Source organism: Pipistrellus kuhlii, unplaced genomic scaffold (assembly GCF_014108245.1).
Source record: "Pipistrellus kuhlii isolate mPipKuh1 unplaced genomic scaffold, mPipKuh1.p scaffold_m20_p_12, whole genome shotgun sequence".
Taxonomy (NCBI): Eukaryota; Metazoa; Chordata; class Mammalia; order Chiroptera; family Vespertilionidae; genus Pipistrellus; species Pipistrellus kuhlii.
In genome coordinates, this window is record NW_023425427.1 from 25568869 (window position 1) to 25586791 (window position 17923).

The 17923-nt window shown below is 37.4% G+C and overlaps 1 protein-coding gene across 1 annotated transcript; it reads right to left on the bottom strand.

Annotated features, from left to right (window-relative positions):
• Positions 1–7284: 7284 nt before the first annotated feature.
• LOC118716466 (60S ribosomal protein L6-like) lies at positions 7285–16042 on the bottom strand. The gene is made up of 2 exons (XM_036433740.1): positions 16036–16042; positions 7285–8240 (listed from the first exon to the last, which is right to left on the bottom strand). The coding sequence occupies exon 2, from the start codon at positions 8219–8221 to the stop codon at positions 7328–7330; it is 894 nt and encodes a 297-aa protein (XP_036289633.1). The 5' UTR covers positions 8222–8240; positions 16036–16042; the 3' UTR covers positions 7285–7327.
• Between the last annotated feature and the right edge of the window lie 1881 nt (positions 16043–17923).

The window sequence follows — 17923 nt, forward strand, 5'->3', positions numbered from 1 at the left end:
AGAACAGTTAGGGCCATCAGGCTGGCCCGGTAGCAGTTAGGGGCATCAGGCAGGCAGGCAGGTGAGTGGTTAGGAGTCAGTGGTTCTGGATTGTGAGAGGTATTCCAGATTGGAGAGGATGCCCCTCCACCCCAGTGCAGGATTTCATGCATCTGGCCACTACTGTAAAAATAATCTGAATTCTTTTTTGTTTGGTTGTTTGTTTGTTTTATTGGTTATTTTTGTTGTTGTTAATCCTCACCCGAGGATATTTTTCCATTGATTTTTAGGGAGAGTTGAAGAGAGGGAAAGACAGAGAGATACATCTATGTGAGAGAAACGCACAGATTGATTTCCTCCTGCACGAGCCCTGGAGGCTGACTGAAGTTCCTTGCCATATGGGCTTCCTCAATATGACTGCTTCTTCATCAAGCCAGGAAGAGAAATCGCTAACTTTAGTCAGGTAGGACAAAGTCTTCTTTTCTTTCCTTTCCTTTCCTTTCCTTTCCTTTCCTTTCCTTTCCTTTCCTTTCCTTTCCTTTCCTTTCCTTTCCTTTCCTTTCCTTTCCTTTCCTTTCCTTTCCTTTCCTTTCCTTTCCTTTTCTTTTCTTTTCTTTTCTTTTCTTTAAATGTATTTTTATTGATTTCAGAGAGGGAGAGAGAGATAGAACATCAATGATGATAGAAATCATTGATCAGCTGCCTCCTGCATGGCCCACACTGGGGTTTAAGTCTAGAGTAAATGCCCTGATCGGGAATCGAACCCTGACCTCTTGGTTCATAGGTCGACGCTCAACCCCTAAGCCACTCATGGAGTCTTATATGAAATAGCATAATCATACGGGTGATAGTCCATCGCCATTGCCATATCCTATTTGTTAGAAGCAAGTCACAGGTCCTGCCCACACCCAAGGGAGGGGATTACACAAAGGCATGGACATCAGGGAAATAGAAAGTCAATGTGTGGAAAGCATAGGAAAAGTTAACATTTGCTAAGCCTTGATGTACAAATGTGGTTTTTAATGTAATTGTTTTTCTAATAACATATATTCCAAATACTTTAAAGTTCAAAAGTAGTTTATTTACAAAACAACTCATAACAATACTTTGCTCTATTTTTATCATCTATTTGACTTGCACTGAAATGGAACCCAATTCCATGGATGTGCATAGTGCTCATCTTATTTCTCACGCGGACCATAGTGCATGACTGATGGAAGCTGATCAATGAATTATTGGTAGTCAAATGAATTCCCTAAAATATTAAAAAGAAATTAAAAAGCCTTAGTCTGTTTGGCTCAGTGGATAAAGTGTCAGCCTGCAGACTGAAGGGTCCTGGGTTCAATTCTAGTCAAGGGCACATGCCTGGGTTTCTGGCTCAATCCTCAGCAGGGGGCATGCAGGAGGCAGCCGATCAATGATTCTCTCTCATCATTAATGTTTCTATCTCTGTCCCTCTGACTTTCTCTCTCTAAAATCATTTAAAAATTTTTAAGGAAAAAAGGAATTTAAAAAATCAATTATACATCCACAAATTCTACTCCAGCTCTAGACTGTCAGGACCTGCTATGTAGTTAATGATTGCTGCTGTCTCGGAGGTTTAGAATAATAATAAAAACTAAAATTTATTGAGTGCTTATTCTATTCCAGGCACTGGTCAACATGCTGTGAACATTATAACCGCTATTTAATTCTCATGACAACCCTAACAAGGCAATTAAATATTTTAAGAACGGTGAGCTCCTTCAAAAATTTTACAGTGATAAGTTTTATAGTCAGAGATTTAAGCCTAACATTTCTTCTCTTACAACTCCATTATACTAGACAACTCACTGTTTTGTTTTTTCCTTTGTAAGGTAATGATTGCCTAAGCAAATGCTAGCCATACATCAAAACATCTTTTTTCCTCTGACCTCAGGTGTTCAACAGGTCTTTGCCCTTTGCACAAAAAGTAACCTTTCATATTTAAAACAGAAATGATTATTTTATGCAGATCTTAAAATGTATTTATAAATAATCATGCATTCAAACATATTAAGCCATTTAGGACTGTAATTAGTCATTGTCAAGTCTTGGCAAACAGCAGGATTCTAATTGGAAAGCAGTGTTTGCCCTACTTGTGCCTCAATGAAACTTTCAGAGAAGGGCAGCATGTGCTTCTTAATCTGTTTTTCTAACAGCTAGTAGCAAATCAATGAAGATGAGGCTGGTGGGTATGATAAATTAATATGCACACTGACAACTTATAACCGTGCAATTGCTTAGGGAATTACTATGCGACTATATCCAAGTAATTATATGTTTTAAATGATTTATCTCAATTTGTTAACAATACATCCCTAAAATGGAAATAAAAAAAGAGAAAATGCAAATATATAGCATGTAATACCAACTTTATGTTGAACTTATTAAGAGGTTGCCCTTTTAATGAAAAATTTAATGAATTAAGAGGTTTGTTATGAATAAGCATTCTTACTACTTGTTAAGTATTTGTCACTGCAGACCTGTCATAGTCAACCTAATTATGATTAATACCTTATCTTGAATTCCATCTTCATTCACATTTCAGTAACAAATGTATCTTCTATTATATGATCAAGGTTCATGAAAATAGGATCATTTGCCTATGACCTTATATTTTATTCATTTTTACATTCATATTTAACAGATTTCTCTGAAAGTTAACCTTATGAATCTTTTAATTTTTAAAGTGCCTCTTATCCTTGACATGCTTCTCAACCCTTTGTGCTGTTTCAAATCATAGTTGTGTACTCAAGATAAATGAAAAATCCTAACATTTTTATTATCCTCGTATATATCTAGAAGCTACTATTTTGAGGCTTTGTTGAAAAAATTTTTTGGTCTGTTATGAAAAGTGGTACTTTAATTTTCTCAAGCATTGTGACTGTACTCAGTATGGGAGACCCAGGTTTATAAACTTCAAAAAAATCATGTATTAGAATACAAGGTCAGATTTTTCACTGAAGTCTATGTATAATAAGTTGTGGTGAGTATGAAGGTTTAAATTGGTCTCTCCCCCCACTACCCAGTGGTATAATATCTATAGAATGTACAATCCATATCAGGTTATGCTGTATGTTATATATCTCTTCTTTTTTAGTTCTTTTTCTTCTCCCTTTATACCCTTTCCTTCTACTTATTTTCCTTTCTTTTCTTCTGTTTTATTCAATTTCTGACCCCATTTTATTCCCTCTTCTTTTCAGTATTTCCCCATCTTCACTTTATTTCTTCTCCTCAGTTCTTTGTCCCCATTCTCTGCAGATGTACTATTCTGGCCATTTTCAGCCTCCTTTTTGTCCTATTTCCTCTCTCTTTCTCTTCTAGGTCCATTTATCTCCTTCAAGGAAGTCCATATTCTCCACCTTGCATAAAAGGCTATAAACCATCTTTGCATTTGATTTTTATGGTCTTAAGATCCTCAATTATTTACATTACCAGGCGTTAAAAGCTCTAGAAGGAAATAAAAATAATATTACTTCTTTTTCTGCCCTTTTTATTAGACAACGAGAAAATCTCTATAAAGTGCTACATTAACTAATAAGCTTACTGGAGTCAATGTGAAAATTAAGTCAATTAATTCTGGGCAAAAAATAATAGTAACGATGGATTATAAGAAAACCAGATCATTTATCAAACATGAAGTCTGCTCTCCTAAGGGCTGGATATCACTGAGGGGCAGCTTCCTTAGCAGGAAGGAGCTCTGTGGTCCCCAGAGCCACTGGCTCCTTCTCAATCCCTGGTGTTGATGATGAGCACTCCACACACATCATCATCAAGGCATTTGTAGTAAACCAGGTAGCAGAAGCGAAGTGTATGCAAATCAGAGAGACGAACCCTCTCCTGAGGTCTTCCAAATCACTCAATTCTTGAAGCAATTAGCTGATAGTCTATTTCCCCTTAAACTAGACGCATTTACATTTTCTTCATCATTTGAAGCATGTCTTCACACATTTCAGGTTCTTCATTATAAGCAGAGATAAGTACTATGCACTTACTGTTGAATCAAGTGAAATAAAGGCAAACACGTGCAGTATGCAATATTGTAATGCTGTAAAGATCCTGTGAGTTTTCCTTTTAGAAGAATACCACAAAACAGACTACATTTTAATTACATTTTCTCAGAGGTATCTGGGGGAAAGGAAGTTCATGCGTTTAAGAGTGTTTAATGTACTTAAAAATTATATCTTCTAGCAGTCTCCAATACTGATTTAATAGGTCTGATCTTTTGAAATGAATCCTATATCATATTTATGATGATGTCTTATTCAAGAATGAGGCTAAATCTAATGAGAAGCAATTCCTTTGATGAGAGTGACAATTACATCACTTGTACCAACACATCAACAGCTATTTCCTCTTACTGACAATAAACTTGCTTTGGAAATAAATTTAATGTTTTACTCTCAGGTTTCCAACTGTTTTGTGAACAAGCCAGATCTAAATTAGGTGTGTCCATAATCATACAAAACAAATAGAAAATTGAACATCAAAAGCCAGAGATAAGGCAGGATTTCTCATTCACCATAATTTTCAGCTTCTTTAAACACCAAATATTTCCTCTAAGATCAAGTATGTGAACAAACTAGTAAATATGGAGCCTCTACTACATAGTAGAATGTGTTACAACTGATCTTTGTTCAAATCCTTTTAACCTGGAGATATTATAGGTTCAGTTCCAGACCATATCAATAAAGTGAATATCGCAATGAAACGAGTCACACGAATTTTTTTGGTTTCCTATTGCACATAAAAGTTATGTTTACACTATACTGCATGCAATGTATTATGTCTAGAAAACAATGTACATACCTTAAGTTAAAAATACTTTATTGTGCCTGGCCAGCATGGCTCAGTGGTTGAGCACTAACCTATGTGAACCACAAGGTCATGTTTCAGGTTGTGGACTTGATCCTCAGTGTGGGGTGTGCAGGAGGCAGCCAATCAGTGATTCTCTCTCATCATTGTTTTTTCTATCTCCTTCTCCCTTCCTCTCTGAAATCAGTAAGAATATATTTTTTAAAATACTTTATTGCTAAAAATGCTAATTGGGAAGTCAATCATTTTTGGAGAATCTTGCCTCAATTTGTAAACAAAACAAAACAAAGTGCAGTATCTATAAAGCACAATAAAATGATGTATACCTATATTTCTTCTGTAAGTTTTTTGTAAGTAGCCAGTAAGTGCTGAAATAGCTGGAGTGTCAAAGGCAAGGAAACATGGCAAAGTTCTATGTGCATCCGAACTTCTTATCTAATGCTGTGTAGTAAATCTTTAAAGTTAATAATTGAAAGCCTTAAAAAGGTAACTCTTTTGTTGAGGAAACAGTTAATGGTAAGCAACAATTCACAGTTTTAGCTTGGCTAAGTTGACAGAGTACAAAGTCATCACAGTTGGTAAATATGTATTAGTAAACAAACAATAGTAAGACAATTGGCCAAGTAAATAATTTTTAAAATCTTTACCTAATTTCTAATATCATCATAAATTCTACATGAATATGTTGAATCACAATGAAAATATGTCCCTACTAGCTCTAACATACTTTGTTGTGAAAAATTGAGTTTTAAATTGGCTTTTTAAAATTTCTACAGATTTTAATAGAACATTAAGTAAAAGATTGCTTATATCTTGTCTAAATACAAACTAGACTTTGCTCGTTTGTCCTCAGCAATACTTGACAGTCATATACTTAACAGTGAGTGCAAATGTATATTTTGGGGAATTCCACTCAATCTATAAACTTCTTACCAAAGAAAAGAAATAGATCATATTTGCTAAATATCCTGCACATCTTGATACAACACTTTTAAAAAGATATGGGATTTGTTTCCCTGTGATATTAAAGGTTTCACAATGAAAGCTTTTGGTCACTTTCCATTTTCTTCACTTATTTAGATTTTTTACTTCATACAAATGGAAAAGCCAGCTTTCTGAGATGGCTTTCATAAATGGCTGTCCCAAAAGACAGACACATCATAAAATATTGTTATATTTTTTTCTCACACATATTACTTATTTAATGAACCCTGCTATTAATCACTTATAATTGCCACTGTTAACGAGGCTTATTGTTGTTTCATTTATCTAATAGCACTTATTTAACATAAAAATAAACAATGCAGGCTATATCGTTTCAAATAAGCAATTTTTTTCATATTTGTATGCCAAACTGATAACACACTTGAGAATGCTTACTTATTACATATTATGCTATCATGGTGTTTTTGTTTTTAATGTAGTATAACTATGTCCTGGGTTGGTGGTCTAAAAAGTTGTTCACCCCCATAGCCATGGTTCTCACATGTCAGTTCAAAGCTCCCAAAGTGTATGTCCCACCACAGGGAGATCCAGGTGGACAGACACTGCCTTTCCTTTTAGAACTTTCCCTTGAGATCACACCACTTTGGTCCATTCTTTAGAAACCAGTCATTAAGTCTGGCTCCCACGTTCAATGGAAGAATTAGATGCCATCTTTTGTCAATTTGTAAATCTTCTGTAAAATTACCACAGTGTATGGAGAATGCAGCCACTCTCATACAATTCTGCTAGGCACATACTAGTACATGGGTATACTCTTTTTAGAGAGCAACTTGGAAATCTATCAAAATATAAAAGTAATTCTATGTTTAGGAGTTTAGGGTATGGGCATACTTGCAAAAATATGCCAAATACATATTTATTAAAGGTTTTCCCATCCCATCACAATTTTTTGCTTTTGAAAATATTCAAAACTACAGAAACCTATTGTGGAAGACAAAAATGGACACAAATCGTTTCATAGTCTTTCTACTGAGACAATGGATCGCTTTCCCCTTCCTTTGAACCTGAGCTATTGTTAACTTCTTTGAGCAATAAAGAATGGCGGAAGGTACCCTGTTTCAGTTTTAGACCTAGCTTGTAGTAGACATGCTGCTTCTGGTCTGATTTTTTTTTTTTTTAAGCCCTGAGCCACCATGTAAATTCAACTACCCTGGTGTAGAGACCTTGAGACTACATGGAGAGGGAGAGGATTCCAGCTAAATCCACCTTTTCACCAAGCCCCATGGAGGAATCAGGCACGTCTTGGATTCTCTGAAACAGCCCACTGATCAGGTGAAAGCCACAGAGTAACTACAGGTAATACCACAGAGAGCATGACAATCATCCATCCAAGCCCTTCCAAAATTCCTGACTCAGAAAATGATTAAATATTGTATAATGGACTTTTTTCTAGCTACTAAGTTTTGGATTTTTATTTTATCTTATTTATTTATTTATTTATTTATTTATTTATTTATTTATTTATTTTTAAACGTATCAGTTATTTAATCGGGTTCTTATAAGAAATTCAGAACACCAGTCTGTGAGGATAAAGCCCATTGGTGAGAGCGAACGTAGAGCGGAGGTAACCCTGGAGCTGAGGGACAGCTTTGATTTTTGGCAGAATTTGAGAGTCCACAGCTTTCTGGTCAACCTTGCGCTGTTCTGTAATTTCATATTTCTCCTTCTCTGTGTTGAAGATCTCACCCTCCTGGTTTTTGGGCTTGCGCAGCTTCTTCTTCTTGAAGTAAGCATCGGTGAGATGTTTGGGGATTTTCACACCACTGATATCAACTTTGGTGGAGGTGGCGATGACAAATTTCTGGTGTGTTCTACAAAGAGGAACTCGATTGAGGGCCAGAGGTCCAGTCACAAGTAGCAAGCCACTGCTCAGCTGCTTCAGGAATACCACCCTCTTGCCTCTGTGGCGCCCAGCGAGGATGATCAGCATGGTCCCAGGAGTGATGCTGGCCCGCAATCTCCTCACATGCTGGCTGAAGGGCTTCTTGCCATGGCTCAACAGCTTTCGAGGCACATCTTCAGTAGGATAATATCTAGGCATTTTGCGGAGTTTAACCACTCGGGTACCACCATTCTTGTCGCCACCAACTGGTTTTGTGACAGTAGCAAGGACTTTCTCCTTCTTTTTCTTTTCAATCCTGGATTTAGGGGCGGAATACTTCCTCTTGTACATGGCCTTTCGAGAATACATAGCCGACCAGGAGTATCTGCCTATTCCTCTGACGAGGACGGGGTTTCGGCTGCGGTGCGGCTTCCCCTTCTTAGGGGCCTTAACCTTGCCACCGGCATCAGCCTTCTTCTTGGCTTCAGGTTTCTTCTCCTTAGTGTCTGGCTTCTTCTCCTTAGTATCAGGCTTCTTCTCTTTAGTATCCGGCTTCTCGGTTTTCTTTTCACCAGCCATCTTGCAAGATGGGAAAGAGCTATTTTTTATTTTTTGTTATAAAGAGGACTCCTCTATATCCTTCACACATATCCATCAACTGTTAGTATTTTGCCACATTTGCATGTACTCTTTTTTCCCCTCTCAACCATTTAAAGGTAACTTGCAGTCTGATCCATGCCTCCTTGTCTCTGGGTCTGTTCTTGTTCATTAGTCTATGTTGTTCATCATTTTCCCTAGATGAGTGAGATCATGTCCTACTAGAAATACATCTATAAGAACCGAAAATGTGACAAGCAATAATGATTATGCTGAAAAGCAAATGAATCAGTCTATAGTGAGTCGGACCTCAGAGGGAGTTTAGGGTTTAGGGGAGGATGGGGATAGAGAGGAGAGATCAATCAAAGGACTTGTGTGCATACATATGAGCCTAACCAGTGGTCAAGGACAACAGGGGGGTGGAAGTATGCGTGGGAAGAGGTGTGTGATGGGAATGGGGGGATGAGGACAAATATATGATACCTTAATCAATAAAGAAATTTTAAAAAAATAAAGGTAACTTGCAAATACCCTGACATTTCACTGTGGGGATGGCCTTGTTACTGTTGGGACTCTACTCTTGACTAGTGTCCTCTGACATCACCCCATAAGAGAGAGAGAAAACTCCTCATTACTGCCATGTGGGGGTAGAAATAAGGACTCCTCACTTGGTCTCCACTGACAGAGCAGAGGTGTGGGAAGGCCTTGTGGTCAGCAGTGAGGATGAAAGTCCCAGCTCCCTATTAGGCAGGGTGTCTATGTGCATGGTATAGCCTTAAAAGTGTGGAAATCTGGGCTCCCCTCTCAAGACCTTGCTGGTGGGGGCAGAGATGGGTCACAGACTTGCTCTCTGTGGTGCTTGGTTGGAGTATAGGTGGTTATTAACTAAAAGATTTTTGACTTTCAAGACTGCCCCTTTCCCGATCTTTTCCTGGTCTTTTGGGTAGAAAGAGCAGGCTTTGTTGATGCTTTTTGCCCCTTTGGTGAATCCTTGTTTACTGTGTTCTTCGGTTTTAAATCTGGGATGTTTGAGGCAAAACAAAGAAAAAAATAACAAAAACCAAACGAGAATTCACCATTATCTCATTCCATGGGTCCCAAGATCATTAGCCAGTCTGCCTTCTCCCTATTTTTCAGAGTCTTCTTACATTTGCTTAATGTATAATATTCAGATTTTTTAGTTATAGAGGGAAGAATAGAAAAAAATGTTTACTCCATTTTCCTATAAGCAGAGTTCCCCTATTGAATTTTATCAGCTTTTTCTAAATCTATAGATATGACTTTTCTTTTTGACTTTTTGATGTGTTGATTTGACCAGTTGCTATATTATTACTCATTAACAGATCTTATAAAATAAATACATCTAGTTTTTTTAAATGTATGTGATAAATTATATGGATATATGCAAATTATACAAACTTAAAAAAAAAAAGAAACGTGTATTTAAGAGAATAATTATCAGTTATTTATAAAGTAGGTTAGCCCAGCTGGCATGGCTCAGTGGTTGAGTGTCAACCTATAAACCACGAGTTCACAGTTCAATTGCAGTCAGGGCACATGCCAGGGCTGTGGGCTCGATCCCTAGTGTGGGGAAAGCAGGAGGCAGCCTATCAATGATTATATCTCATCATTGATGTTTCTATCTCTCTCTCCCTTTCCCTTCCTCTCTGAAATCAATTTAAGAATGTAGTTTATATGAAATATTATTTTCCATTTCTAAAAAATATATTTTAAAATAAGTATATTTTAAAATATATTTTAAAGAGGATTGTTTCTTATCAGATATTTTATACAACAAAGCCCATTTTTTCTCTCCTCTTTTTCCTATCAGTATAAGATTGAATTCACAAGAAAAAAATGCCCAGAATACTTTAATACTAGGTTCTTTATGCACAGACAAGGTCCTCATTAAAATGGCAATCTGGCAATCTGGCCCTAGCTGGTTTGGCTCAACGGATAGAGTGTTGGCCAGTGGACTGAGGAGACCTGGGTTCAATTCCAGTCAGGTGCACATACCTGGATTTTAAGTTCAAGATCATGTCGAAGCCGGTTTGGCTCAGTGGTAGAGTGTCGGTCTGTGGACTGAAAGGTCCCAGGTCTGATTCCGGGCAAGGGCATGTACATTGGTTGCGGGCACATCCCTGGTAGGGGGTGTGCAAGAGGCAGCTGGTCAATGTTTCTCTCTCATCGACGTTTCTACCTATCTATCTCTGTCTCTTTCTCTCTGTAAAAAATCAATAAAATATATTTTAAAAAAATATCAGGAAGTAGCTGATCAATGATTATCTCTCATCATTGATTTTTCTCTCTCCCTCTCCCTTCCTCTCTGAAATCAATAAAAATACTAGTACTATATGTATTTTTTAAAATGTCAATGGGATCCTTAGAGTTGCTCAGGACAAAAAACCTTGGAGTTCTTGGTTTCTCTCTCACTTCCTGCTTATCTCTTCAGATATACATCCATGTATCTTGTTCTCTCTTCCTTTAGGTCATTTCTACCACTGTTACCAGGAAACCTCTGGGTAGGCTTGGGTTGCCTGTCGCTACGTCCAATAACAAAGGCAGGGTTGAGTCATATAAGGCTTTTATTGAGAAGGCTAGCCAACCAAGCAGACAGGTGCTCACAAGCATTCAAATCCTGTCTTAAGCAAGGTGCAGGGATAGGATTATAAAGGGGAAAGGGCTAGGGTGATGCTGAAATGAACGTCAGCTATTAACCTTAGTGATCAGGTGATGAGATGATGCTGATGAGATGATTTTTTGACTCCTGGTGGGTTGGCCTGACCATGCTTATCTGTTCTGCTTACTGGATTCACAGCTGAGTCACCTCCTTAATCGCTTCACACTGGCCTTGAAAAGGAAACTTCACACAGGCCTTGAAAAGGAAACTTAAGAAAAACGTAACCTCTATGCACACATAAGAAACTTAACCCCCTATGTATATGTGTTCTAAGACTTAAAATAATATAAGTATTTTTTCAGATTAATTCAGGTGTTCTGTCTATCTGATTATAAGTCCCCACATCACCATCACCACTCCCAGCCCTCCCCCATATAAAACTCCCACATCTGCTTTCTCTAACTTTGTTTTATCTTCAACTCCCCCCTCCCGCCCTCCATCTGTACCATTTATCCCTACCTGACATGTTGTATGTCTATTTGTTTTTATCAGACTGTAAGCTGTATCAGGGCAGGATGTTTATTCTGCTCACTGCTTTATTCTAGATCCCAGAACAACAACTGTCATATTATAGGGACTCAATCAATATTTGTTGGGTGAGTTTATTGATGAAATGATGGATACTATGATGTATAAGTGACTTTGGTGAAGATAGGCTGGTCTTTGTACTTTTCATTCTAATTTGGCATCCAGATTGCTTCATCATGATGTTTGGAAAGCAAAACTTATGCTTTAACGTATATAATAAAATTCCGCCATAAGAGAGAGAAACTCACATGTGTAACAAGCCAACAAAACAAAGGTTTGCTTCCACCTTGATATGGTATATATCTTGGACCATAATTATGGTACATATTATGGACAGTATGCTAATGAAGGGCATGGCAAAGGATGTATGTGGAGTTTAATTGCAAGTCACCACTGCCTTTGAGTCCAACCTTTCTGCCTAGAGCCATTCATCATGAGTGACAGCCAGGAGAAGGAGAAGTAGGAGATTCTTCCACAGATCACTCTCCCCCCTACTCATCTCACCCTGTCATTCAGTTTACAGGGCTCTTTGTTGGCTGCAGTTGTTCCCAGAGGATGTATTTATCACCATAGAAAAAAACACCAATGACATCAGCAGCAGCACTTACAACTCTGTGGCTGATCCAATAAATAATGTGTGCTCGGTGTGTGGAAGTATTGAAGTAGCCCCTGGTGTTATCAAAAACAGGCAAAGTTACCTGGGAGCTGGTTAGACAAGCAGAATCCCGGGTCTCACCCCAGACCTGCATTTTTTAAAAAATATTTTTTATTGATTTTTCACAGAGAGGAAGAGAGAGGGATAGAGAGCCAGAAACATCGATGAGAGAGAATCATTGATCAGCTGCCTCCTGCACACCCCCCACTAGGGATGTGCCCCCAACCAAGGCACATTCTCTTAATCGGAATCGAACCTGGGACCCTTCAGCCCACAGGCTGACGCTCTATCCACTGAGCCAAACCGGTTCTGGCCAGACCTGCATTTTAACAAGAGCTCTGGTGATTGTATGGACATCGAAGTTCAAAAAACACTTGTCTATGGAAGGTCTGACTAATATCTAAAATGACCATCTCTTTAGGAGTTGATTTATGACCACGATATCACAAATAGAATTCAACTAAAGTGAGAAAATGAAGTTTTTCTCTTCTTACCAAGTGGATGCAATGGAAACAGAAACTGAATTAACACTCTGAATTGACCTATGTGGGCCCATGGCCTCCAAAGATATATAAACCATTTCATTTCTTGCAGGTTGGGTATTAGCATTCTTGTTCTCAATGGAGTAAACTGATCTTCAGAAAAACGACACAGATAGTAAGTAGAATAAAAATTGTCATAACCAAGTTTTGGACACCACCCCTAATCCCAATCCAGTTCTCTTTTACCTCATCATAAAATTTTCAAGGTGGCCCTTCCTTTCTCCACCTCTCCCTCCCTCCTTCCTTCCTTCTTTCCTTCTTTCCTTCTTTCTTTCCTTCTTTCTTTCACTCCTCCCATCCCTCCCTTCATCTCTCCCTCTCTTCCTTCATAAAGGATAATATATGGCTACTTGAAGCACATTTCCTCCTACTTGTAACTGAATCCCACCTTCATTAGATGTGGTGCAGCTCTGCACATTTCCACTTCTGATGGTTCTTTGAAAATCACTTACGGTATTTGAATCTGCCTGAAAGGCTCGCCCTCTGGTGAATGTTCATCATTTGGTTAATGTTATATAGATAGAGACTAAGTGTATATTTGGGATCAGCTAAATGAGTACTCAGCCTTGGAGCAGTGTGTAAGAGATTCCTAGTTAAGTGGTACCACTTAGCTTTGGCTTCTTTCTTAAATAAGAATTAGTGTTCATGAATATTTTTGCTGCTACAAAGAAAAACATTAACATAATTTTGGGAGTAACTTGTGAAGATTTGAGAAGAGTGAGGGACATAGCTAGTAGTTTCCTAAAAAGATTTTTTGAAAATAAATTAAAAAAAAACAATATAGTAAAAAAAAAAAAAAAAAAGATAAATAAAAAAACAAAGTATCTCCATCTGACTTCATATGGGTGTGATGCAGCAGGTTATTACATGCACACACATAATTTGGTCCTAATGTCTACTTGAACATCTCTCCTTACAGTATTTTGAGACAGATTCTATACACTTTAGCTGCTATTCTTGCAGAATCTGTGAAACTGATACTATAGCAATGAGTGGATTATGTTTCTGTAAACAAAATTATCACTGATTAAGATACAGTATAATTAGATGAACTCCAGGATATCATGAAGAATTGCACTGCTAAATTCTTCCAGCTCTCTTCTGTAGATTCTTTTATGAAAATAATGGAAGACCTGAGGATTTTTAAACCTATTTAATTTTCCACAAACCTGGGACACACACAAAATATTATGTATAATCAATTGATAGGGTTTTTTATTTTAAGTGTCAAAATCAATTCTCTTTGAGAATCTGAAATCTGATTTGGAAAAAAACAAAACTTGAGTAGCCTCTGTGCTCCCATCAACATACTAGAGAGCTGTAAGTTACAAAACTACGGCTCAAGAAATAATAGTTGACATTCTGTACATGCACGAGTAGGTCTCAAAGGCCCAAGCAATATGTATGGTCTAAACATTGGGCACATCATATGAATTCTCTATATAGTCTGTTTTTTCACCAGCCATATTTCATCAGCAATCATTTAATTGAAAATTGGAGCACTATAGGAGGTTCATAGCTTACTGTTATTATTTAATATTTGTTTTATGACCAGCTAGCAAGGGGTTGTGGAAACCAGCAATTTTTCTCTTGGGGAATAGATACAATCAGAAACATCAACCTTAAGCATATATAAAACAGGATCTAAATCACATTTATCTCCCACCAGAGAACCAGAAACGCAGTGACTATGTCTCCAGAATTAAAAATTAATAGCCATAAAAGGGGCTATAAAAGAGGTGAAAAGGATGTAGATTTTGTAATAATATACAAGGAATACCTAGAGGACCATTTATTTGCATTTTGGAGCTGAAGAGTTACAGAAATGGTCAATTTCGTTTAACAATTTTTAAAATGAAAAATGTTTATTTTCAAACTTGAACTCAGTTAAACTTTGTTTTAAAGTTAAAGGTTTTTAGCCTGAAAATCTAGTTTAACTGACAATAAAATTCAACCAGATAATTGCAAAATCTCTTCATTTCACAATGTTTGGCTACTATTTTATTGTAATAATGTCACTCTTAGTTCCAATCTTTTGGTTATTTGTAAAATCAAATATTGACTCTTTTGAAAGAAAAACACCCTTTCATCTCAAAATGAAAGTAATATAATTACAACATTTTCTAATTTATTGTGAAATATGTTAGCATAAAGCCACTTGTTTATCCATGAAGATATTTTACTATGCTACATTTTTAAAGAAAAAAATGACTAGGAATTTTTACCATTGTATTCAACAGGACAATTGCTAAAATTAATGGTATTTCACTGAATAATTCTTTTTAAAAAATATATTTTATTATTGAATTTTTATAGAGAGGAAAGGAGAGGGATAGAAAGCTAGAAACATCCATGAGAGAGAAACATTGAACAGCTGCCTCCTGCACACCCCCTACTGGGGATGTGCCCGAAACCAATGTACATGCCCTTGACTGGAATCGAACCTGGGACCCCCCACTCTGCAGAGTAACGCTCTATCCACTGAGCCAAACCGGTTTCGACTGAATAAATCTTTGTATAGCTGCATGTGAGAAAGATTGTAGTCTAAATTTATAATTGTATGAACATCACACATTTTCTAAGAATTTTTATTTTGGGATTTTAACAAATGTTTGTTAAATGACTAAACCTTGTACGTTACTCTCCTAGCCAAATGAGTGTAATGGAAGAACAGCATCCCCACTAGCAGATAACTGGTTTTCGGAAACACCCCACTCAGGACCAAAGAATCTTCACTGTCTTCTGGGCATGGTATTATTCATTGTTGAGAGCAGTAAAGCAGGGATGTGCAAATCTCTGAAAAACACAAACCCTGTTTTGTAGCATTTGCCCATTACTATGGTGTAAATCAAGCATATAAAACTCATGGCCCATGACGGATATTTTTGCAGCCCAGCCAATATAATGATATATTAAAAATGTTTTAATAAAAATTTCATAACTTAATTTTTACAATTTCCAGTTACACATAATCTATATATATAAAAGCCTAAATGACTGTTATGGCAGAATGACCAGAACAACAGGTTGCTATGGCATGCACTGAGCAGGCAGGCAAGTGAGCGAATAGGAGCAAGTGGTCCTGGAATCCAAGAGGACACAGGCTGGGCTGAGGGATCCCGCACTGCCTCCTCCCTGCCATGCATGAATTTCGTGCACCTAGCCTCTAGTTATTAGTAATGAACTATAGCCCTGGCCAGTTTGGCTCAGTGGATAGAGCTTCGGCCTGCAGACTCAAGGGTCCCAGGTTTGATTCTGATCAAGGGCATGTACCTTGGTTGCAGGCACATCCCTGGTAGGGGGTGTGCAGGAGATGATTGATGTTTCTCTCTCATGAATGTTTCTGGCTCTCTATCCCTCTTCCTTCTTCTCTGTAAAAAATCAATAAAACGTATTTTTTAAAAATAACGAACTACAACGTTCGCTAATGACTGATTACTATGACCATGTTGCATTCATTTCCCTTATGTGCCTTATGTGCAAGCACACCATTTCTCTCCACTAATACTAGCGGCAAATATTTCACTTTTAGAAAACAAGAAAAACAGGTTTATTTGCATTACACTTACTAATTTGCACAGTTATTCAGTGTCTGGTAAGTTAATGTTCAAGAAAAAAAATTATTTTTATTAAAATGTTCTATTATTTTATGTTAATGATTACTCATTTATTTCAACCCTTTGCATTCAGCATGACTCTACGTTTCTATGAAAATTGAAGCTCTTGTGTGTTTCTTTATGGTCCACATAAACTTAAATCTTGTTTTTTTGGCTTGTGTTAGCCTTTCAGTTTGACATGCTAGGTGTAAATATTTCCTCCATGGCTAATTTCAAGCTACCAGATGTTAACAATTGGTTTGCAAGATTCCTGAAAATGTAATTAGTTTTTGGGAGCTGGGATAAACTGGCTCCAACATAGCACTGGAAGTGGAGTTAAAGACTTTTTGGATGTTGTACAACAAAGATACTCAATGGGCCAGTAACCCTGTGAATCACAGTTAATTCTATTATCTGTGCCTTTGCTACTCAAAGTATTGTCCCAAGGACCAACAGCTTCAGCATCACCAGGGAGCTGGACAGGAAAGCAGAATCATGGACCCCCCTCCAGATGCACTAAATTGTTATACACATTAAAGTTTGGAGAAGCACTGCTCTTGAAACCGCCTGCAGCTGAAAGGACTCAGTGCTTCAGAAAGCTTATTTATTTATTTAGTTAGTTAGTTAGTTAGTTAGTTACTAACTCCTTCTGAAATGTGAAGACTAGTATCCTACTTATTTGATATCTAGTAAGAAAATCACATTTGTCAACCCTGCTTCAGTTTACATTTATTCTAGGACCATATATTTATTAAATGCATCATGTATAATTGGACAATCCATTACTCGTACCCTCAAGCAGTCTACACTCTAACAGCTGTAAGACCCATGTGCAGCATTTGCTGTGGGTGTCCTAGCCATATTTTCTCACGGAACCCAATCTTCAACTGCTAGCACTGTATTTCTTTGCCTGAGAGTACTCTGATTACTTTGGCAAGTCAATTGGACTAGGGAATTATATCGGCCCTCCCATGAACAGCCGTTAATCAATCATTGGTGGGAGTTGGTGTACTAGTATAAATATTTCAGATCTCTTATTCCCCTGTAGGATAACTGAGGTTTTACACTTGCTTCCTGAGAACCTGCTTAAGCTCCCAAATGCTCATAGTATTAGCTTACTAAATAATGAATAATTAGCTGCTTTCCTTTTTTTTCTTTTCCACTCATGTACCACTGTTTCCTGAGATCATCTCTCACATAAACTCATTGCACTCAAATCCCTGACTCAGAGCCTGCTTCTGGGAAAGACTAAACTAAGACCCTGTTTTGTATTGTATGAGAGGCACCAAGTGCTACTTTAGTCTGAGGAGGAAAAATTACTGTCCAGCTGAGTTATTGCTTGAGTTGACCCTTACACGTCTACCAGGATTTCCAGAAGTGAAGATTAAGGAGACAAAAGAACATCTTGCTTAAATGAGAAAAGGGAGCAGTTCAACGTCTGTTTAGGATATAGGAGAACACTGAGTTTTTTTTTAAAATTCAGGTAAGTAGGTATTTTGGGATAGTGCTCCTGAAAATCTGGTTCATGAACTGGTGGCAACTCTACCACTGTTATCGGTCAGTGAAAGATAAGTGCAGGAAGTGAGGAAAAGGGTTTAGAAATTTTTATAGAAAAGTGACATAATTGTGACATTTTTATTGTGTTTAACAGAAAAGCCAGTCTGCAGATTGGAGTGGAAGGAG